The sequence below is a fragment of the Zonotrichia albicollis genome, chromosome 2, assembly GCF_047830755.1.
Source record: "Zonotrichia albicollis isolate bZonAlb1 chromosome 2, bZonAlb1.hap1, whole genome shotgun sequence".
NCBI lineage: Eukaryota > Metazoa > Chordata > Aves > Passeriformes > Passerellidae > Zonotrichia > Zonotrichia albicollis.
The window spans coordinates 17,445,483-17,469,700 of NC_133820.1; the positions used below are offsets into that span (position 1 = coordinate 17,445,483).

The 24,218-nt window shown below is 41.8% G+C and overlaps 1 protein-coding gene across 1 annotated transcript in view; it reads left to right on the forward strand.

Moving 5' to 3' along the window:
- Window positions 1-13,122: 13,122 nt before the first annotated feature.
- TRAPPC10 (trafficking protein particle complex subunit 10) overlaps window positions 13,123-24,218 on the forward strand; it is a 38,779-nt gene continuing 27,683 nt past the window's right edge. Inside the window, exons 1-3 of the mRNA XM_074534487.1 lie at window positions 13,123-13,522; window positions 22,646-22,727; window positions 23,422-23,557. Coding sequence (XP_074390588.1) covers window positions 13,444-13,522; window positions 22,646-22,727; window positions 23,422-23,557 — 297 coding nt within the window. The 5' untranslated portion in view covers window positions 13,123-13,443. The remainder of the gene's footprint in view (window positions 13,523-22,645; window positions 22,728-23,421; window positions 23,558-24,218) is intronic.

The window sequence follows — 24,218 nt, forward strand, 5'->3', positions numbered from 1 at the left end:
TGCTGCGCTGGGAGCAAGTTCAGAGGTTCCACCCTCCTGAATGCTATGTTGGGCAGAGGGCTTTTGGGGTGAGGAACAGGCTGATGCACTTTCTACACACTTCTAAAACTCCTGAGAATCCATTCCTGAGAGGCTTGATAGAGTTCCTCTGTGAAACAAAACTTTATGTAACAGGATTTTGTAGGTAGATAAATGTTAATAGCTGTGGTGTGGGTTAATGAAATGCTCTCCTGGATTTCATCACATCCTATATTATATGTCAGAGTCCAGTGCTCTCTGCCCAGGTTCTTTTAGCCATCCCACACATGGAGGGGATAATGTTTAATTCCCCCTCCCCGTGTGTGACTGGGGGAAGTATTCAGACCAGCAGCTGATCCACTCAGCTGTTGGCAGCTGCTGATGTGAACCAAAGGCCACACCTGGTCCCTGGTGTGCAGAGCTGAGGTCAGCTCACAGTGCCACAGCTGTGGTGTGTCACACCCCACAGAAGGGACCTTGGCAGCCCTGAGAGGTGGGGCTGGTGGGAACTTCATGAAGTTCCACAAAGTGAAGTACAAAGTCCTGCACCGGGGCAATCCCAGACACACCTACAGGTTGGGTGGGGAAGGGATTGAGAGCAGCCCTGCAGAGAAAGACCTGGGGGTGATAGCTGAGGAAAAACTCAACGTGAACTGGCAGTGAGCACCCACAGCCCAGAAACCAACCCTGTCCTGGCTTCCATCAAAAGGAACATGGGCAGCAGGTCCAAGGAGGAGATTCTCCACCTCTACTCTGCTCTGGTGAGACCCCACCTGCAGTGCTGTGTCCAGGTCTGGTGTCCCCAAGATAAGGAGGATATGGAATTGTTGGAACAAGTCCAGAGGAGGCACAACATCAATAAGAGGACTGGAGCACCTCACCTTTGAAAACAGGCTGGGAAAGCTGTGGCTGTTCAGCATGGGGAAGAGAAGGTTGTGTGGAGACCTCCGAGCATCTTCCAGAGTCTGAAGGGGCTGCAGGGAAGCTGGAGAAGGACTCTGTCTGGAACTGCAGTGACAGGACAAGGACACATGGGTAAAAACTGAAAGAGGAGAAATTTAAGTTAGCAGTAGAATGATGCTCTAAACTGTGAGGGTGGGGAGGCCCTGGCACAGGTTGTCCAGGAAGGCTGTGGATGCCCCATCCCTGGCAGTGTTCCAAGCAAGGCTGGATAAGGCTTGAACAACCTGGTCTAGTGTGAGGTTCCTAATCAGAACTAGATGATTTTTAAAGTCCATTCCAACCTCTTAAAATTCTATGATTCCATTATTCATCCCCCTCATGCATCACCCCCACTGAGCTCCACTGATCCTTCTCTCCTGCTAGGGGTTACAAAAATAACATATATGATAGCAACACATATGAGATCTGTGCACATATAGAAGTTCCCTATACTGCCAACATCACCATGTCCTACTGTGATTAAGGCTTGTGCCAAAGGGACAGTGCTGCCATGATAAGGCCGCTGGGGCTGGAGTTGTGATACCTGAGCTGGAGTAGGCATTTCTGCTCTCCACTGGAAAGACAAAACACATTGCTTCCCAAGGCATTTAAGAAAGAGTGCCAAAAGCAGGTGTCCCTGTGCCACCTGTGGTCACTGTGCAGACATGGCATGTGACTGATGGGATACAGAGAGCTCACTCTGAGGACAGGTTCTTTTACTTTGCTGTGGCTTGAGGTGTGAAAATGAACTGCCTTTGTTTTTCATCTTGCTGATGTTGAGCAGCATTTGCAAAAGCCAAATTCAACGCTAGCCTAGTTGTGACATCTCTTTTTTTTCATTTTTCCAATGAAATTACAAGTATTTAAGTGCTAGGGGTTGCTCCATTTATAAGGAAAATTGGTAGAAGAAAGAAACTACTCAGTTTAGGAACATCTACAAATCTCCTCCCACCTTTGCCACAATGAAATATGAATTCCACAAGTATTTTCAGGAAAATGCTAATTCTTGTTTGCTTCCTATCAGGTCAGAGCTCCTTGTCAAAGGTAGGAGACTTGCCCTTTGTGCATCAAATCTGCTTTGTAGGTGATAAAAGTAGGGTCCACTCTACCACAGAGCTGAGCTGATCCCCTGAAGCTCCCTGGGAGAAAATCCTTCTCTCTGAGGCTACTCCTCTCTTCACACAACTGCTGCAAGTGTTGTGTTTCACCAAACAGGGCTGACTTTTAGGCACTTCTTTCTCCCAGCTGTGAAAGGCTTTACTTAAAACAATTGCACACAACTGAAGTATAGGGAAAATACAGTTGATGCTGAATGGGCAGGCTAAACTCTTTCCTGTTTTGCTGCTTTCTTCTCATGGTTCACCTAGCACATAATCATGTAACTCCCATAACTTACAAAGTTTTATGGCACAATTCTGATTTTTAAAAAATTTAATTATTTTCTGTTATTTAAAATTTTGAATGTTTTCAATACAGAGCATTACAGTGGCATAATCTGTCAGAAGGATGCACTACTTTCTGTCAGCAGGTAGGTACAGAGCAACTCTAACTGAACACAATAAAAGAGTCTACCTGGCAAATCCCATATTTCTTTTCTGATTAATTTAAGGGTGAAGAAGACCTCAAACTGTTAGGAAATGCTTTTATGAAAAGGCTTTTGAATATTCTTCAGCTGTGAGGTGTGGACAAGACACAGCCCTGTGCTAGAACTCTGTATTTTTGGGGAGGGAAACTTGCTCACACCAGGGTTAGTTCCTTACTAGATGGGAACAAAGAAACCACATCCCCCCAGCACCCCTGACCCAGAACTCCAGTAAGATTAGAAAGGCAGGCAAGGGAAATGTGCAAATTTGTTATTTCCTGAGAGCGTGCACTCTTTTGCTGGCAGCCATACAGGAAGGCAGCTGGGCTGTCTAAATTAAGTAGTGCACATAATGGAACATAAATTATTGCTGTTAACTCCAAAGCCATAGCGTGGTTAGGGAGAACAAATTGCACAGAAGCAATCTGGGGGGTTTTGCTTACTCTCAAAGGGATCTCAGTGGAGTAACCTCTGGAGCTAATGTTAGGTCTGGGAATTTTACAGGCACTAATAGGATTAGGCACATGACTTCCTTTCCAGTCTGGTGGGAGTCAGTGTTTAATTCCCTTGGGCTCCTCACAGATTTCAGCACAGGTTCAGAAGTGTCACCCAAACAATCAGTACACCCAGATTTTCCCTTGTGTCCCCCAGACAAGGGGATTTGCTATTCCACCCATCAGAAGGGTAAAGGGCCTTGTACTTGGTGTGCAACCTGTGACAAAACAGTCCTCACTCCTACAAAGATACAAAGCATCATAACTATATAGCTCCTTTACAAAAAGGAAATTCCAGAATTTTGTTGTTCCACTTGCAAGAGGAAACCTCATTTCTCAACAGCTCACTGAGGAGGGTTCGAGCTTAGTTTTACTCAGCTTCAGTTTGGTGTTCACGGTGAGGCTCTCGTTTGTGTCCTCAGGCACAGCTGGAAAGGACTAACAGGGTGTTAAGAGCAGTGAAGGTTTGTTTGCAGTGCTGCTACAGGACGTGGATCTGAGCAGCATCATCTGTTTGAAATATTTGCTGTATTATTTGGGGGGGTCAGAGCAAGAATTGATGAGAGATTTCATTGTCCTTTCTCTCCTACCAATGATATATTTTGTTTTACAGCTGTCTCAGTAGCTTTATTCCTAAGGGCACCAGGGTCTAATAGGATCAAAGCCTGGAATAGAAACCTGTAGTGGAAATATCCTTTGTGGCCTGGATGTCCTTATGATCTAAAAACTTACTGCTGAGTCTCTGGTTGTTTAACTCTCCTCTTTCTCCATGAAATCACACATATCCTGTAAATTTAACTCTCTGAGAGAGTTCTGCTGTCATGGCAAGACACAAAAATAAAAATAAGCATTCTGAAGGGGAGGATTCTCATCAGAATATTTATTTACTTCTATGCTTACTATGAATGGCTTTCTGGGCCTCTTCTTCAGACTTCATTATTCTTGTAGTACTTCAGTTTTGCCACCCAGGGAGGATCTGCCTAAGATAAGCTTGCAAGGGAATCTAATTTCTAATTAATAATGTATTTTAATTTAACAACTAATAATTTTACATTCTAATTTGGAATTGAGCTTTCCCTTGATGAATGTAGAGAAGAGTATTTAAATAACGGTGTAATTCACTCTAAGATTCCCTCCTTCCTTATTCCCATCAGTTTTACATTATCCTTTGGACCATGTGTGAGCTCTTCCTCGGGGGTGTGATGGGCAGAGATTAAACAATCATTCTTAGATGGTCCTTAGAATAGATCCTTATTGTCTAAAAAATTAAATTAGAAATTTTATGGTCTCATTCTTACCAACTTCAGTACTCTTCAGAAGCTACTCCTAAGAAGGACAATAAATGAAATAACAACCCAGAACTACTATGATAGGTTTGCACAAAAGCATAAATAGTAATGGTGTATTTTAATAATGTTTCCTGTGTTTTTTAAAGTGACCACACATCTATGTTTTTAATTGCATAGTAAGTAAAAATGAATAGAAATTAATATATCCTAGAGAAAAGTTGTCAGTCCCCAGCTGAGAATCCAGGTTCAGACTGCAGAGTACAGCTGATAAAAGAACAGTGAATTACCTTGCGAGCTGGGAGCTCTCTGGCTGTGCACAGATTAAATACACTGTGCTCTCTCCAGGCCCTCATGGCAGGCCATGACAGGTTTCCTGTGTCTGGTGGTGAAATCACCTTGCTGGTGATGGTACCAAAGCTCCTGCAAGTGAGTTGTGCGTGGAAACATCCCATGGGGGTGTCCCTTTACCTCCCCCGTTAGCATTCAGAAACACATAATCACAAAAATTATGATGTTGGTGCTTTTTATTAAGAGCTCTGGGAATCAGGGGTATTTTCCACCCAAGTCTGACTCTGACCATACATATGAGATAATATTTTAATATCCTCTCATTATATAACTTTCATGTTAATTATTAAACTTATATTGTTCTATTGTATACATAGATTTTAACCAAGCATAGCCCCCCTTAAATTTCCAACATAGTTTCTCATGATTCTTCTTCCAATTATATAATAACTATATTTAATTACTAAACAATCGTTATATCTAACAATTATATCATTTAGCATACTGCTTCCGCAGGTGCAGTGATCTGAGAAAACACAAAGCCTAACTTTTCAGAGTCTATTTTAACGTTTTCCCAGGGCCTCACTATCACCCCTTTTCCAAAGAACAGCCAGTGTTCAAATGTTGTCTTATATATCAAGAGTTCTATTATCATTATAGTGCAAAGACTCCATAGCACCAGAGTTTCATACCTGCTCAATGTTTCTCATAGGCAGCTCCTCTAGGCACTGACTGTTCCTGGTCTTTCCCACCAATCCTCTCTTTTATACCACTGTTCTTATTGGCTACAGGTGTGACCTGTTAAGACCAGGCCCGCTCCTAATCTTTAGTAATTGGTTCAGCTGCAACTCCTTAATGGGGTAAAATTACTTTCTATACTACCTTCACTTTCTTATATTGTATCCCCTTACATTCAAATGTGTACCTTCCTGTGCTTTTAACTCCTCTCAGGATAGGGTAACTTCCCAGACAAACAACCCTTTTCTTCTAAGGTCTTCAGACTCAAGAGGAAGTTCAGAATTATGTTGGGATGTGACTGTCCTGGGACTCTACCTTGGGCTCTCTGCCACTCATACTTGTGGCATAACTGAGAATGAAACTCCTAATACAAACCTCTCTCATGAGTGAGGAGAATTATTTCCATTTTCACACAGTTTGAGCTGTTCTCATGACAGCTACCACAGCTCCATGCTCAGCAGGGCTGGAGAGCAGGAAAAGGTGGGTGCTCAGGGAGCAGAGGCAGGTGATACAGAGAAATAGCATCCATTTCTCTAAAATCCAGGGAGAGTGCTGGATGCTCTCAGTTTGAATCTTGCTGTTCAAGACCTGCTAATTAGCCCAGTGCCTCCCTGCTGGCAGATTAAATGTTTCTGTTTTGCAGCTTGGGTCTATCCTGAAAATAGTCCAGAGTGGCAGGAACTCCTGGGGCTTGAGGGCCTTCTCTGCCTGCTGGCACCTGACCCTGTTTCTGCCCATATTGGTTGAGAAGTTGTTTGGATTTCAGGGAGCTGTGAAAGGCTCCAAGATCACTGCACTATTTCTAGTTAGTTACTAAGCACATTTGAGTGGCTTGGGAAATGGATCTAAATGACATGTTGGGGGAGAAGAAAAGGAGGCAAGGGCAGTGGTAGCTCAGCTGCAGATTGAATTCCTTGGTCTTCAGAATTAGCTTGGAGTAAGGGCTGTCACATCTGCTTTTTCCTCTTCTTTCTTTTACGTGATTCATGTGGTACAGGGGGAGCAAGAGCAGTTGCTGACACCATTAAACACATAACATTAACATCCTGGTAATGATGTTTATACTTTCCTACTCAAAAATTCACTCTTTGAACTTGTTCCTCTTTACTGAGGTGGGTTGGTGTGCTTGTAACACACAGCACTTGATCTGAGTCCAAATGCCTTTCTCATGTCTGCAAGGTAGAGCTGCTCTGATAACTCAAATGTGCTGCCTTTCTGTGGCATCCTCCCTGGAAGAGTAGGATTTTAGAGAACTATTCAAAGCAAACTGTTTGGAGGAGGAGGAGGAAAGTCTGTCTCAAGGGATGCTAGAAGAGAGGCACTGCCAGGAAAGGAGGTTTCTTGGAGTCCCAGAAGGCACAGACTGATGTTGAAAAGATTGTGAAGATTATGCTGGACAAATATCAAGGTACTGATTCTCCCTTCCAGGCCAGGGAGCATCTCCTCCTCCTCATTTCAGCTGCTCTGCCCTGGCTTGCTGGCCAGCATTTCTCCAGACTCCTTTCTTAAATATTTTCAGCATTTCTATGATTTCTCTCTTTTTCTCTCCCTTCCTAAAGGCTGTTCACTTTTCCTGACCCTTCTTGAAGATCTTTGCACATTTCAATTTTGAAATGGTTTTTCCCTCTGGTTTGTCTGTGGCCATTTCCAGGTTTCAGAACAGGGACACACAGCAGCTCTTCCACAGTTACTGCCACTTTCTCTGCATTCCCGTATTTTCCTAACTCTGGTGATTGGGAACAGTTCACAGTACACAGCAGATTCTGCTGCAGAAATCTATGGATGGAATGAAAATATTGTTGAATAGAGCTTCTATGGAAATAGGTTCCCCATGCTGGTTTGTTGCTATTAAATACATTTCTGTCAATGATTCATTCCCAACAATATTAAACAAAAAGCCAGAATTCTGATTATTATATACCACAAATGATTTGTGGCTGACATACTAATTCAAAAATGTGGCTTTTAAAGTACTCAATTAAAAAAAAAAAGGAATTTACAATCTTACAAAATTATTTTCCCAAATATAAAAATCTTGTAATTTTTTTCTGTTTCTGCAGGTCGCTGTGATTTAATGAAATTAGTTAATTAAAAACAGAATTCCTTCAGTTAAACTTTCTGTGCTTTTTGTTGACAGTTTTCTGACTGCTGCCACAATTCAAAGTGAAAACATAAAACTATGCATTTGCTTCTCTCCTGACTCCTTGAATAATTCTTCCTTTGGGGTGAAATTTCCTTCACTATTTCTGTAAAACTTAGTTACAGTTATTATGTTGATTTCTTTTTAATCCCAAACACTGTTTAGAGTGATGGTCATCTCAGTGGAAAACCATGGACTTCCATATCCATTTCTCCCTAAATATTAATTACCAAAACTATAAAAGGAAAATGTTTGCTTTCCCTACATGCAAAGATTTATCCTTTAACCTGGAAAAATTTGTTTGAAGTTTCCCCAGAGATGAAAGTTGATGCTCCACCTGAAAAGAGAGGCTTTCTCTAGAAATTCCTTCAGTTTTTCATTCCAAACTTTGCTACTGTTGAACATTCAAATATTCATCTTCCCGATAAAGTTTCTCATCTGTAATCATTTTCAGGTCAGACAGAACTTAAAACTTTGGTGAAAAAGCACATGTATAAGTTCTCTGCTACCATTCCACCCAGGACTGTCCATCTACAGGCTCAGTTTTAAGTAGTGGTGAAAATATGTCAAAGTCTGGATATTATTTCATGAATATCTCTGGCATAATCCTACACCATGTCATTGCAGGGAAACCAACACAATCTGTTAAATGAGATTATTGTAAAAACAAGCAGACCTGGACACTCTTCTCCTCCAGCAAGAAAGTTGGGATAGGCAAGAATTTGTGAGGGGACTTTGCTGGGCCAGCTGACCCCAACTGGCCAAAGGGCTTTTGCTTACATACAATACAGTGCCATAAGCTCACAGTCACCAGTAAAAACTGGACAGAGGAAGGGAAACTTCTGCCTTCCAAGGTGGCTGCTGCATGGAGAATGGCTGCTCTGCGTGTGGGAGGTGGTGAGTGATTTCCTCTGCTTCATCTCTGTCTCCTTCCTTCACCCAATAAACTGGTTTTATCTCAAACCATGTGCTTTCCAATTCCTGTTTTTCTTTTCTTCCCCAGTCCTGCTGGGGATGGGAGAGTGAATGTTTGTGTGGCTGCTGGTCAGGCTCAACCACTACATCCACCAGAAATGTTAGAGTGCAGTCAGATATGGAGAATATAAAAATTTTCATGGCAAATCTTTATTTGGATTTTATATGAATGAGAGGATACAAGAAACTCATGACTGCTATTACTAGCAAATCCTGGGATCTACCATGATACCCTTGGGCCCTGGTTTTCTTACAGACAGTCAGGTAACACTGGAGAAGGGGAATCAAATTGTCCTGTAGACACTGCTGGTTTTGTCTTCATCCTCACTGAAACCTGGCACAAGAATTTTCCTTTCCCCCTATCAAACCTTTGCCTGCTGGTGATCATTTCCTTTCATCAACACCATTCTTTCTGTTTATCTTTTCCCTCTCTGCCTCTCCAAAATAGGATGGTTGTCATAATTTTCAAACTCAGCAGGAACATTTTTAAATGTGGATTTTCCCCTGTAATGGACATTGCATCAAAACATAATGCAATTAGGGATACACTTAAAGTGCTTTCCTTTCATTTTCCTGCTGCTTAAATATTTGAAAGAAATTCACCAAGAGTTGTCCCAGTAGAGACCTGAAGACTGACATCATATTTTAGGATTTAATGTTATAACAAAGAGCCAGGATTTAATTAACCTTCTTGCTCTTTGGGAGACCTGAGACACGAGATCCAGTTCCTCTGAAAACAACTGCAGCTTCTCTTGCAGTTACTGAGCTCATTAATCTCTGTGATATGGTTCTTAGGGGTACAGCTATGTTCCATTTTGATCAAGTGCCAAATATTTTACAGTGCAATTCCTTGTCCTGCCTTGCAAAGCACATCATTTAAACAAACATGTAACAGAAGAGGAGCAAGGGAAAAAAGAAAGAAGGGGAAATTCAGGAGCAGAAAAGGTGACTTCCTCTGTTTGCCTGACACCTGTGCCACTGGGTTTGTGCTTTTAAAATATGATAGAACAGGACAATGAGAAATTTAACTCTTGGTTTACATTAACCACCACACAATATACACAAACAGCACCTCTGAAACCAGTTTCTTCCTCTGAAATTCCCACTTTTCAAGTCAGACTTCATTCCTCCTCTAGGAGGGAAAGTTCCCAAAAGCCACAGAAACTGCCCATGAAGCTAGCCTAACCCAAACCCAGCCATGGGACTGCCTGTGGCAGTGGTTATTGGGTGTATAAATCTCTAGGTCATCAATAAGAAGAAACATCACAGAACAACTGTGCAAAATTTTGATGGGAGAAAATTTTGAAATCGGTAAAAATGCTATTGCAGAGAGAAGCTGTGAACTGAGGGAGAAGTGATGAGGCTGCACAACCAGAGTACACAAAGTAAAAGTTGGAAAAAGAGATGCCAGCTCCTGCTAATGAAACAGTTAATGAAATGCAGTTAAAACAATGAGTGTGATGTACAGAGTCTGGCTGTGGAAATATAATGAGTTTATGTGCCTTGTTTTGGGAGGGAGTCTATTTTTCTGAGGTTGTTTTTCCTGCTAGAGCCCTGTTCCTGTAAACATCCCAGAGTGTTGATGGTGTCTGCTATGGCCTTGCCCATCAGCACAGGCTGTGGAGTAGGGATGAAAAGAAAGGCTGCTGTGCCCTTCTGTCCACACTGACCTGAAATCTCAGGAAAATGAGATGCATAGACTTGGAAACCAGCAAACTCTTCCTGGTTTAATAATATACATGCAGTCTTTCCATCCAGTCACACAAATGCCTCTTAGATTAATCTGCTCCTTTACACTGTGCCTCAAAGTCAAGATCCATCCCAGAGGTGACCTATTTGGGCACTAAGCCTGTGGCTGGAATAGAAATGATAATGCTGATACATAAAAGCTCTGCCTGGCCACCAACTACCTCAAATTCAGCTCCTCCTCTCTTACTGACTCCTCAAAGTACAGGCACAATTTTGCTCTGCTAATGTGGCAACAGAAAAGTTTTAGGCACCTGATACCCAGCAATCTGAAATGGTGAAGAGGATTTGCTTGGCTAAAGACACTGATTGTAGGAAAGAATTAAATTTTATCTTGCCATGCATGGGAGATTGAAAAATGGGGGTGAACTGTAGCACCACAGTGGCCTGGTGTCTGTAATGATTATGTTTTGTGGATACAAATTCACTTAAGATGTAATGATTTCTAGTAGAGGCAGAGAGTATTTTAGCTGGTTTAAAGGTAAAAGGAAAAGCAAAGTCCTAGTTCCCCTTCAAGTGGTCCCTTTTCCTCTTTTCCCCAGAAGGAAAATTCCATCCAGTCATTTCAAAATGCAAGGTAGAACCAGAAAATTGTTGAAGTCCCAATTTCCAAATGCTTGATTTTTTTCTCTGTGTAGTTTGCTATAAAAGATCTACTTTTCCCATCAGAGACCAGTCAATTTCATTCCCTGTCAAACTGACTTTCAAGTATTTTGGCAATTACACACCTGAGACACAATGAAAAGTTGTTTTCCTGAGTCTTTTTACCTATATCAATGAGCCTGTCTTGTTTTTTGGGAGGGAGAAGATGGTTTAGGAATAAACCACAAATGGAGATGTATTTGCTTCACTTGCTATCAAAAACAGCAAGCAGGGCTAGGACAGGGGTTTTCTTTTTGTTGGTTTGTTTGTTTTTGATAGAAACAGCTGTACTGCAACATAAAATCTAGAGAAGAAATTTCATTATTAATCAAATTCTATAGAGAATAAAATGTTAATTCCAACAAACTATTGGCCTTAGCTCTAATCTCTGAGAAAAGGGGATAAATACATTTGACTTGGGCTCACCTGTTTCCCTACCTGTGCTGTTCAGGACCATTTGACAGATGCACAAAATTATCTTTGTGTATCTGAGTTACTTAGGAGCTTACTGGGAGGAATTTCTAATTTTTTATAAATGCATAAAGACTGTTTTATCTTTATTGTTTCAGTGAATAATTTTTGCAACACACTTATCTCTTACACTGTAAAATAGTGTTTAAGTGCTAACATTCTTAAAATAAAATTGTACCATAATATGTCTCAGCTCTCACAGCATTAAAAATTGTTTGTGTACAGCTGTTCACCTAAACCTGAAAATCAGATGAAAACATTTAATTGTTCTATATAAAATATTATTAAAGTTTCACTGTGCTAAGAAACAAGTTACAACCAAGGTGAAAGCAAATTTCTGTGCAAATATTCAAATAGGAAATAACCAATAATCCCCCAGTAAAATAACTGGGAGTATTCAGCAGTATTAAGGGATGAAATATGTTACAAGGATGCTGTAATTATTTTTTAATCAACATTATGAGTCCAGAAAAAATGGTTAAGGTTTTACTGAAAGAAAATTCTAAACAAATTGACTTCTATAAATATTTGTACACCCAAACCACCTGAGCACAATGTCACTGTGAAATAAAGAATTATGATTAATTCACAGATTACTTATAGTATTACCTGAGGTTACATTTAGCTTTGCACATGTATGCAGTGTTTTCCATTTTTATCCCTTATGATAGGCTACTTTCAATATGTTCTTCTAGATCTTATTCACTTTTATTTGAGACAGTAAGTGCAAACCCTCTAAGTTTAGGATTCTTTATTCTGAAGAAACTGCAGATGAACAGCAGATTTTTTTAAAAGAAAGGAATAGCATCTCAGTCTAAAGTAAAACAAGGGTCAATTTTATGGCTCTAATACCACTAATTAGACCCAACAGAAGCGTAATGGGGTGTTATTATCTCTATGCATTTAAAACTCTACATTATAAACCATTAAACTTCAAGGGCCATATTCACTTATATATTTGAAGTCAGTGGAAAATATGATCCCTGATGCACTTACTCCCACTGAACTAGCCAGGAACAGCCATGGGAATGACACATCAGGCAGCTGCCCACGAAGTCCACCAAAGCCTCACAGAAGTCCTGCAACAAATTTAAATAATATTCATTTTAATAAAAACCATCTCTTTTATGAGGAGAACCTGTGGGAGCAGGGCCTGTTTAGTCTAGAGAAGGCTGAGATCTCATCCATACATATAAATATCTCCCAGGAGGATGCCAAGAGGGTGGCGCCAGACTCCTCAGTGGTGTCCAGCGGCAGGACAAGGAGCAATAAGGCATAAAAAACTAAAAACAAGGGCATAAACTAAAACACGAGAAGTTTCACCCCTGCACAAGGAGGAACTTCTTTCCATGGAGGTCGCAGAGCTCTGGAACAGCTGCCCAGTGAGGGTGTGCAGTCTCCCTGTGTGGAGAGACCCATCTGTTCCTGTGTCACCTGCTCTGGGTGACCTTGCCTGGGCAGGTGGATGGACTGAGTGAAATCCAGCGGTCACTGAGCGATCTCGGGAGGTCACTGAGCGATCTCCAGCGGTCACTCCAACCCCGACCTTTCCGTGACTCCCGCCGGCTGTCACCGTTTAGGGCGGCCCGGGGGCTCTGCCCTTCAGGCGCCTCGGGCCGTCCCTCAGGGGCAGGAGGATGGACTGAGCGATCTTGGGAGGTCACTGAGCGATGTCCAGCGGTCACTCCAACCCCGACCATTCCCTGACTCCCGCCGGCAGTCTCCGCTCAGGGGCTCTGCCCCTCAGGGGCAGCCCCGCCCCGGCTCCCCGCGGCTGCCCAGGGCCGCAGGCCGGGATCCCGCTCCCCGTCCCCGCTTCCCCTCCATTCCCCGCCGCATTCCCCCTTTTCCGGGTTCCCCGGCGGCGGCGGCGCTCCCCGGAAGCGGTAATGCCTGCCCGGTGATCCAGGAAGCGGATGAGCCTCTCCCGCCCGCCTTCCCCTCCGGAGCGGCGCTGCGGGGACGCGGGGAAGGGGGTGGGGGGAGGCGGGGGGGGGGGCGGCAGCGGCGGCACCACCCCCGCTCCGGCCCGGCCTGTCCGTCCCGTCCCAGTCCCCCGGCCGTGTTTCCATGGCGCCGGGCGGGAGGGGGAGCCGGGGCTGACGACCCCGCCCGCTCATGGACCCCGCCGAGGAGGAGGAGGGCAGGGAGAAGCCCCCCGTGATCTACACCATGGAGAACAAGCCCATCGTGACCTGTGAGTGTCCCTGCTGGCGGGGCTGGCGGTCCGGCCGGGGCTCCCGGCGGGCCCGGGAGTGGCAGGAGCCGGTGCCTGGTTCTGGGGGGCTCCCGCAGCTCCGGGTGGGGACAGGGCGCCTGCAGGAGGGATGTGATGGCGGGGTTTGCCTCTTCATTGCTCCCCCCCCTTTCTGATGGCAGTGGGCAAACTTGGGGTTGTTTCTGTAGTAAATAACAAGGCGAGTGTGGTACTCAGAGGTGTTTAGGGGAAGAGGGTGAAATGTGAGAATAAATGGTGAACCCCAAACTTCCTGGCAGCGAGCTTTGTGTGGCTTTGCTGGTGCTAAGAGAAGTTGCGAGGAGGCATCCTCTGTGGCGATCCCACTGATGCCTGCCCGCTGACATTACACTTTAATCTTAAACTGCTTTGGTTCCATCCCTGAGAGGGCTTAGTTAACCAGAACGGGATCCCTGCTTCCAGCTGCGATTTAGTTCTTTCAGGTATCAGAGACAGGCAGGTGGTCCTGATGTAAAACGTAATCCCTTCTGTTCTTACAGGTATAGAGAGGGGCACTCAGTTCACTTAAAACAAGCACCTAGGCTGGGCTGGGCCTTAGGAAGCTTTTCTTTAACAGGAGAGGGGTCAAGCACTGGAAGAGGCTCCTTAGAGAGGTGTCTCAGTCTGTCCCAAGTCTGTCAGTGTCTGAGAGATATTTGGACAGTGCTCTTAACATGATGTAACTTTTGGTCAGCCCTGAAGTGGTCATATAGTTGGACCAGATGATCCTGGCAGGTTCCTATCAACCGGAATAGTCTTTTTTATTCTAACTATATCCATAATATTAATAAAAAGGTAAAGGGAATGAGATCAGCATAGAGAATTCTGCTTTTTCTTTTTTAACAAAAGGTAGCCAGTGGCTGGTCTTAGTCAGAAGTATCTCTACTGATGATGTAACAAAATACATATTTGCACTTTATCACTAGAACACTGGGAATGCTTTATGTGCCTGTGAATTAGAAACTTGTTTCACAGTTGTGTTGTCTTATTATGGAGCAAGCATTTATTGGTTTAGACCTTAGACCTTACTTAGAAAAAGTATCCAACTGTAACCTTGTAGCTGTATAATTGTGGAACTCTGTGGGTATATATTTTGTCCAGACTCTTTTGTAAATTTGCTTTTTTTTCTTTTCTGTCTTAAACTTTTTCCTTTTTTTGAATGCAGTTCATAAGCTGAAGTGAACAGGATCTGTACTGAATCTTCTCTACTCACCTGTTTCAAGAATTTTGAAATCCATTTCACTTCAGATTTAAAGTCAGAAAAAATATGCATATCAGAAACATCTGGAAGTTATAGTTTGGTGGTGTTTATGCTACTGTACAGGCTGTAGAGACTTGCTTTTCAGATTTTCTGGCTGTATGTGTATTCAGCATTGGAGAGTCTCCATGTGTTGGGCAGGGGGACTTAGTGGTGCAGGTCAGTCTTCCCTGTTCCTGTATGATTTAAGTAACATTTTAGTCTGTTGAAGTACACAAAGTTTTACCTCAGGGTAAAACCTTGGGTTTTTTATTAGGGTGCTGAAAAGAACTCTGGTCTCTTTGTACAACAGAATTTTCAAACTTCCAAACTTGAAATTTAACCAGATTTCAATCAAGCCCAGTTGTCTGATATTGAAAACAGTATTAATTTTGTGTGGTGAGTGAGCATACATTATGGTTGTAAAATGTTTTGTTCTTATCCCCATCCAGTATGGTAGCAGCAGACTTACAAATGAGATAGGAGGTGAGCATTTTGTGTCACTTGTGTGCCTCATTCCTGGACTGAGGAAATCATTTCTATTGCCCTGGACAAGCACAACAGGAGTATCTTTACTGGTATGGACTGGAGGGGCTTGGTCTGAGACAGCCTGATTCAGGAGTTCAGGTTAATTCAGCAAAATTGCTCAGAGATTACCTCTCTGTTGAATGTAGTAAGGGTGACTTGCTACATTTTAAACCAAAACTTTTGATTTCGATGGGGAATGCATTTTACTGTAACTGCATTTTACTAATGCTTTAGTTTCTCTTCTCTGTTCAGAGGAGAGGAGTGCTTGGAGACTCTAATATTTCAAATAAGTGCATTCACCAATAATGACTTACTTGAAGGGAAGCTCCTCTAAGCATTTTATTGCTAAAGATTTACAGAGAGGTGAGGCTTGGGATTGACTAGGTGTGGGTTTGTTACAAAACACATTAAAAGCCATGGTATTAGAAACAGCTCAACAAACACAGTTTATCTTTGTCTGTGGTTCCACTTTCAGGCAGTTGGAGTTTTACTGGGATGAGTGTCCCACCCAGTGTGTTTTTATTGTGTCCCACCCAGGAGAGGCACGTGGGGTCAAAACGGACCTGTGAGAGGATGGCTGGGTTCTGATTTGGGAAGTAAGAGGTTAAATGAGGGTGCTTTTCAGAACAGAAGTATTTCCTTCTGCTACAAGATTCAGATTAATCTCTGCCAGGTAAACTTTTGCATCATGAAATAACTCCTGTTAACTCTTAGGGTTTGTTCTTAATGAGAGAGAACTGAAGAGGGAGTTTTGTTCCTAGTGAGACTTCTTTTCAACACTCTGCATACCAGAGTTGTTTTGTAAACTAATGTTTTTACCTGCTTGAAATAAATTTGACAGTGCTCTGAAAGGAATGCTTCTTTGGTAAAGAATGCTTTCAAACCTCTGAGTTAGTCTGTATTCTAACAGTAGTTATTTGCTATATTGGCACAACCCTTAATTCAGCACTCTGTCTACAGACTTTGGCCTATGGGAAAAAGTGGCAGGTTCCACGTGTCTTGGACATCTGATGCCAGTTGCAAACGCAGTTTTTGTCAGCATTTCTTTCATGTTAGTGCTGTAATTTGATTATTTTGCCCTCAGAAGCTGTCTGTAAGTGAATTAGCCTTGTTTTCATTGTGTTTGCATCACTGGAAACACCTGTAGTTTTAACAGAGAGTTTTTAGGTTCATAGAATTTGGCAATGCATGACCAGCTTCTGGAGACCCTTTCTCTAGGCATGCAGACAACTTTATTTTCCAAGTGTAGGAAAAGTAGTGTATTCACAGAAAGCTGCTGTTCCTTTATGTGTTTTCCCTTTTCTCAGTATGGCAGCACCCCTGAGTGTTAAATCACTCTTGTCAGGTAGGACTGAGTGCCATGATGACTCAATTCCAAATTAATTTGAGCCATATTTTTTACACTGTCAGTCTTACTAGATTGCAAAGCCCCTGGGGAGTTTCTCTGTCCAGCTGTGGTTCTGCTCTCTCTGGCAGGTTACTTTGTAAACTCATTTGTAGCAGTTTATCTGCATTGCTGCCAGACCTGGGAAGCTTACAAAGTGTTTTGAGTCATTTTACAGCTTTCTCACTGCTGTAGAAGGATTATTTTTAGCTTCATTAATTTTTTTTTTTGGTTTTTTTGCAGAGGCAGGTTGAGTGTTTGCATCAAACATCTTGAACTTGAGTAGTGTCCGTAAAATGTTGACTTTACAAAATCTCTAAGCCAGTGCAGCTTGCTTTCCTAGGAAACCCAAACAATGTTGTTTCTCTCTCAGGAATCCAATTTGAAACTTTGAGAAAGTCTTTGGAGCTTCAATATAATGTTGTTGCACATATATATATCAGCCAAAGAACTCATCCTTAGGTAGCTGATTTACACTTAAATTATTAGCTCTATCCATATGAAGAGGAGGCTGGAGACTTAGGACAATTCTGCAAAATGAAGTAATTATTAAGCTTTTCAGAGCTTTCCTAACAAGCTGTTCTTTTGTAATTATCTTCATGCAGTTGTGGAATATTCCTTTATCAGCTCATAGTGTCTGTTTATATTGTCTTCTGTCTGTTTATATTGTGTGTTTGCATGTTTGCTCTCACTGTCAATAACCTGTTTTAGCACAATGAACTTTATATATAAATCTTTGGAGAGAATGGTGTGCATCCTTTTTATTTGGTCCATGTTCAGAATGTGCTGTGACACAGCAAGAGAAAAACCATCAGCAAATGCTTTGTAGGCCCAAGAAGAGAAAATGTTTGCAATTCTCTACAGCTGGAAAAGAAAGATCAATAAAAGTAAGAGGTGGGGAGGGAAAGGGAAGAATTTGCATCTTTTTGTGGTGAAAATAAATACTTGCAGTTAAGAATATTGTCCTGGGACTAGAGGAGCTTGATTCAAAAGTTCTTCTGTTACTAGTAGATAGATGTAATAAAAAATGTGGCAGCAAGAAATGAGATGTAGCCCAAGTGATTAAAGTGATTTGCTGCTAGAGACCATTTAACAACTATATCCTATAAATTCATTTCCCTGTTCTCAACCAGAACTCCTGCCTGCATTATAAGTCAGCACTGTTGTGTAGCTGATACATTATTCTGTGCTTAAATATTTGATTACATTTGTCATGAGAAGTGGCATATACTTGTTAGTTCTAACCTGTTTTACAGATTCAGAAGTGCAGAAGTGGAGTTTTGCTAAAAGGATTTTCTTCTAGTGAATCAGCTATCATTTTTATATAGCAATTTAGCTGCATTGTGTCTTAGTTTTTAGACCTCTTTTGAGTATGAATTTGAGTTAGGAGAGAGGAGGACCTTTAAAAGATGTAAATATAAAAATCTCACCAAAACTTCAGGTAGATCCACTTCTTACAGTCTATTGATTTAAGAAAAAAGATTCATAGTAGAACTTTTTACTAGTGGAAAAGTAAATGGGGTCAGAAAGGTTAGCTGTGAGTGATACTTGGAGATAAAACCCAAACAAAACTACACCAAAGTGTAGTCTTGGCTCTGTTTTCTTTTCAAGGTATTCAAAGCCTTTTATCTCAGTTGACTGGGCTTGTCATTGGTATCAAAGGAAAATATTTGTCTTCTTTAGTCATCTGACCTCAGAAGTTTTTGTTTTAAACTGCCTGTGTAGTTAGTGGGTTAGGATGATTTCCTCTAGAGGAAAAAAAAATTCACTGTGGTATATTTAGATACTATAGTGACAGAACCTCTTAGCATCTAAGAACTTTGGAAAGTGTTAGGAAAAATATATTATTGGGGATTTTGGTGGTTTTAAGCAATCATGAACCTAATAAATGTCAATATTTTATGGTTCTTTGGTGTTAGACAGCTGCTGCAAAGAGTGCATGTCCCCCTTGATTAGGTGGTCATTCTGGTTTTCACTGTTCCTGTACAAATTTAGAGTAGAACAAGTGTCCTAGATAGGAAAGAGGAAAGGGAGAAAGGCTGCACTGATTTGATCTACCAAAATGTCAGGAAGAAAGACAAGGAGGAAAGAATCACAGAATTGTTTGGATTGGAAAAGACTTTAAAGGTTGTCCTGTTCCAAACCCCTGCCATGAGCAGGGACACTTTCCACTGTCCCAGGTGCTCCCAGGCCCATCCAGCCTGACCCTGGGCACTTCCCAGGGATGGGGCAGGACAGCTTCTCTGGGCACCCTGTGCCAGGGCCTGCCCACCCTCACGTGGAAGAATTTCATCCTGATGTCTAAATCTACCCTCTTTCAGTTTACAGCCACTGCCCCTTGTTGTGTCGCTGCAGGCCCTGGTACAAAGTCCCTCTGCAGCGCTCTTGGAGGCCCTTTAGGCACTGGAAGGGGCTCTAAGGTCTCTTCTCCAGGCTGAACAAGCCCCTCTCTCAGCCCCTCTGCATAGCAGAGGTGCCCCAGCACTCTGGGCATCTTTGTGTCCCTCTTCTGGTCCCACTCCAGCTGGTTTATGTCACTCTCATGTTGGGGACCCCAGGGCTGGAGGCAGCTCTGCAGGTGGGGCAGAATCCCCCCTCCCCTGCTGCCCACGGTGCTTTGGATGCGGCCCAGGACACTTTGGGCTTTCTGGGCTCTCAGTGCACCTGGCCTGGCCATGTTGAGCTCCTCCTGAACCAACACCCCCAGTTCCTTCTCAGGGCTGCTCTGGATCCATTCTCCACCCACAGCAGTGAAGTGTTTAGATAAGTGCCAAAGGCCCTGCCCTTTGAACTTTGTCACGTAGAGAGAGAGGAAACAGGTGTTTTACATTACTGCTTTCAGTTGTTGTGTGTCACCACTTCATGTGCAGGAGCAGCCTGTACTAGCTGTGGTATCACTGAAAGAGTCTCTGTGTTTTTTCTGTGTTTGTGGGGTGTCTGTTGACATCCAGGTGGGGAGCAGATTAATTCAGACATACATGGTTTAAAAGCTGAGGTAGGTGTTCCAGGATGTTCTCAGACTCTAATCTTACTCCCTAGTTATCATCTCTAGGGGATATTTGGTCTTATTTGCCTGTAGGTTCTGAAAGATGAAAACCCTTCTCCAAAAGGCTTCTTGATTTTAATTATGATAGGACTCCACAATTACTTTTCCTTCCTATATATGCACATCCTTCCTTTTCCCTTTCAGTTGTATCTGATAATCATTTACACTCTGGCCCCATTACTGACAACCACAGAATGGTTTGGCTTGGGTTTTAGTGTTGAGACCAGTCCACTGAAATGAATTTGCTGTGATATGGTTGAATCATCATCTTTTAAATTTTTTTGTTTCGTTTTCCAAAACACCTCAAACAAAGCAACCTCCTCACCAACTCACAAAAAATGACAAAAAGTCCTACAACAAAATATTTGAAGCAATTCTCAGACTTTTGTTCAGGCTCTTTGGGGTTTGCTCTAAGTTTGAATTCCAGGGTTACTTGGGGTTTTGGAATGTTTCATTCTAAATTCATAGAATTCAGTCAGATACAAGCAAAAATTCCAGTAGTGGTGTTGTTTGTATTTTCTCCTTTATTTCTTCTTTATTTTCCATCTTATTTTTTTCCTTTTTTATATATTTTGGAAAGTAGATCATAGATACAGAGGCATCAGAGGCATATATATTTATATAGAGCAGAGAATGAGACTTCTGGAATGCTTGAGGTCTCTTGAGCTGTAGGAATCCTGCACAGCACCACTCCAGAAATAGTGATCTTTTGGGACTTTCTGTTCTGATATTTGTGCAGGTTGTGCTCCTGTGTCCCTCCCTGCAGCCCAGTAGCACCAGTTCACAATGTATTGTGCATCTGACAGCCCTCACAATTCCTTGCTGCACTTACTGGTGTCAGTGCTGCTCCTGTGTCAGTGCTGTGCTGGTGTTGCCTGCTGATAACTTCATTGTGGTGCTCTTGGCTTGATCAGCTCAAACATGCTGCTTACAGTAGATACAGGGTCCAGTTGGGCAGAACATGAAATGTTGCAGCCCTTTGGGTGCTGGAAATGCGTGGTAGCAGCTTTGGTCTGTGTTCAAAGACAGCCAATGTATTTCACATTGAAGGTCTCTTCTCACTTTTCTGCTAATCCTAGAGGGCTGTGTTGCCTTGATCATAAAACACATTCTTCTGTGTATTTGATATACCCTCAAAACCAATGCAGGAGGAAAAGCTGCCTGGCTTTTAAATGAATATACCTGTTTTAAGCTGATAATGTGATGTGTCTGCCTGAATAGCAGGGTGCTTACACATTATCCTTTAGTTCCTCTGTATTCAGTAGCAGTCCTTTTTACTTAAGGTGTTGAATTCTGGAATGAATATTTTTTGTGGCATACATTGAATTTTTAGGTGCAGTGTAGAAAAATTACTTTGTAATACTCCAGAGATAAAATATGTGGCTTGTTCTTTCCAGCAGATTTGGAGCTCTCAGACTCTCATTTTGATGTGGTCATGGTGCTGCTGCTCAGTCACTAAGCCTAGTTTCACTCTCTGTGGGCAGTAAAGAGTTGCAAATCAATAGACTGTTCTCAGCTTGGCTCACAGAGGTGTAGCTGGGTATAAAACAGCATTAACACTATCACTAACACTTGTTTCAGTATTCATTCAGGCCATTTGTGGTCTTAAATAGCATGTGGTATGGTACACTTAATTCAGATGGCATGAAGGTGAAGGTTCAAGAATAAGGTACTTTTCTCGAGAAGCAGGGCTTAAGTACTGATTGTTTTTGTTCTGTTTTTAGCTATTTTATGAAATTGCATTGTTGAATAATAGCTAATGTGATCAGGCATGAGAAGAGCTGTTTTTGTTTGTTTTTGCACTTAATCAGCCTCTTTAATTTTTAATATACTTTATTGTGTGGTGATAGAATTGTGGTAATCAAAGTATTATATGCGAGAATAATAATATATGTGAGAAAACTGGGGAAAGGAGGGAGGACTAGAAAAGGATTTCTAAGATGAACTAAAGAATGCTAAAGGAAAGTGGAGGCAATGCGTGACTTTGTGCCTGGATGTGAGATTGGGGGTTGAAGGGAGAGAAAAGGATGTCAGGCACTTCTGCAGCTTCCAGTTCCACAGGAAGGTGAGAGGATCTTCCTGTTCTGGTGTGCAGAAAGATTGTGAAAAGGAAAACCACCAGGAAATAGCAGAATTGCCTATAAGGCTGTTAAAATCTTAATTAATGTCTTGTCCTTGTCGTACTCTCCCTGAACCTAAGAGAATTTAAGAATTCTTGTTGAAAGGTTACTGGTAATACATTTTTTTTCATGTGGTAAACACTGCATTTTGTTCTGACTTGTATCTAAGTACTCCTGCAGTGGTGTTGTATTTACTGGAGCTGTTTGGGAACTGTGTTAACAGACCTGGTGTTTCTGCAGAACAGCTTGGTAGTCAGGGAGGTGTTTTGTAGTGACAACAGTCCCAGAAAATGAGGAGAGAGGAATCATATCCAGTAAAACACAGAACATGGGCTAAACCACGTTTTCTCAGTGTAGGCCCAGCTACAGAATGATGGGAACCACTCTACCCAGTCCTCTGGTTTGGGGAGTCTAAATTCTGGAATATTTTTAAATATACTTTTTTTTTATTTTAAACCAATGACTCCAGCTAAGGAGCTGTTTGTTTTGTTTTTGGAGTTGCACCAGGTTTATGATACTCTCTTTGGTATATGGATTATGTAGCTTTTTGTGGAAAATCACAATAAGAAGTTTTTAACAGTGTCTACTTAAAAGTGTTATATTAGGTCTTAAGAGTGACTTAAAAAACACAATTCAATGCTGGACTCCAGTTTCCACATAACAGACAAAATTAAATGTTCTTAGTAACACCAGACTATGAGTAGAATAGCATATTAATATACATTCTGTAATTTGTACATGCTAATATATTAATGCCTTTCATTTTCAGGTGCTGGAGATCAGAATTTATTTACTTCCTTGTATCCTACACTTTCTCAGCAGCTTCCTAGAGAACCCATGGAATGGAGGAGGTAAACTTACATTTTATTCAGTGATTCTGTTTCAGTGTCTGGTTTTGACCTGGGTAAATGTGTATTTGTTGTGTTCTGAGGAGCTCTTACCATAAATTGAGTTGAAGAGAGCAACTGCCTTGAAGAAATTGGAGAAATTAGATAATCAAAGTGAATGTTGTGCACTTGAGGATGATCTTTTCAACCCTTCAACGTTGCCTTAAGAAAAATGATAGTAATGCTGTGTTTCTCTTCCTGATTTTGTGGTTTGTGGGTTTGTCTTGGTGTGCTTTGATGTACTTGGGCTGCTGTGTTCTGTGTGTGGTATGCTTTCTCCCCAGTGAGAATATAGGTAGAGCTCACATGGAATTAGATGTATTTCCCTTCAGAAATACATTTAATATATTTGAATGTTTTGTGATTGGAAAAAAAAAAAGGGGGAATTCTCTTATTTGGTATTTTCTACTCTTCCTAGAGATACAAAAAATCTTTTACTGAAAGAAAGCTGAAGATTTTCTAGGTGCTGTTCTTCAAAAAGGAGAACAGCATTTTATCTCATTTCAAGCAACACCAAATTTTAGTTGACTTTATACCAACTGCAGTGACTGTAGTTTGTGGGTTTCCAGTGCCAGAGTATTTCAGTTTATTTCTCTTCCCCACCACACATGTTCATTTTTCTGTTCTGTCCACTAATTTCAGTTTTTCAACCCTGTAGGTCTTATGGCCGTGCTCCCAAGATGATTCACCTGGAATCCAACTTTGTTCAGTTTAAAGAGGAGCTACTACCCAAAGAGGGGAATAAAGCCCTTTTGACTTTTCCCTTCCTTCATATTTATTGGACAGAATGTTGTGTAAGTACTCAGAAAAACTCAAATTTAAAAATGAAATTGTTCATATAAGCATGAAAAGCAAATGAAAATAACAGCACAAGCAGAAAGTGCAAACAGTTAAGTCTGGGTTGCATAAGGATGCATACCTGATATATTGCTGGAAACAAAACTTAGCTTGAGCCCTTCTTGCCATAAGCGGTATCTGTTTGTAATGTTACTTGACACTAAGAGGACAGGCATTTGAATAACCTGTTTTCAGTACTTTGTCACAAAGCCCCAGGATCTTACAGTGACACTGCAGTGGCACAGTGCACTTTCTTTGTAACGCAGAAATGTGGCCAGGGTAGTTCATTTATGGTCTGTTGGTGTACTGAAATCTAAATATACAATTTTTTTCTTTAGTTTCATCTTCTGTGTCTGTTAGGTACTGGTGGATGTCAGCAATTTAACTGGGCACGATTTGGAATGTCTTAATCCTGTTTATGTCCAGTTCACTGCCTTTTGGTTTGCCTCTGTTGTGAATTAATTATCCACTTGAAGGACACAGGTGACATCTGATCTGTAACCAGTCAAAAAAAATCCAGAACAGTGTTAAGAATTATCTGTATTTATCTGTGTAATAGCAACCCAGAAGCAAAATAAGCTTTTAAACAGGTTGAGATTCGAGCAGTGCAGAAGGGGG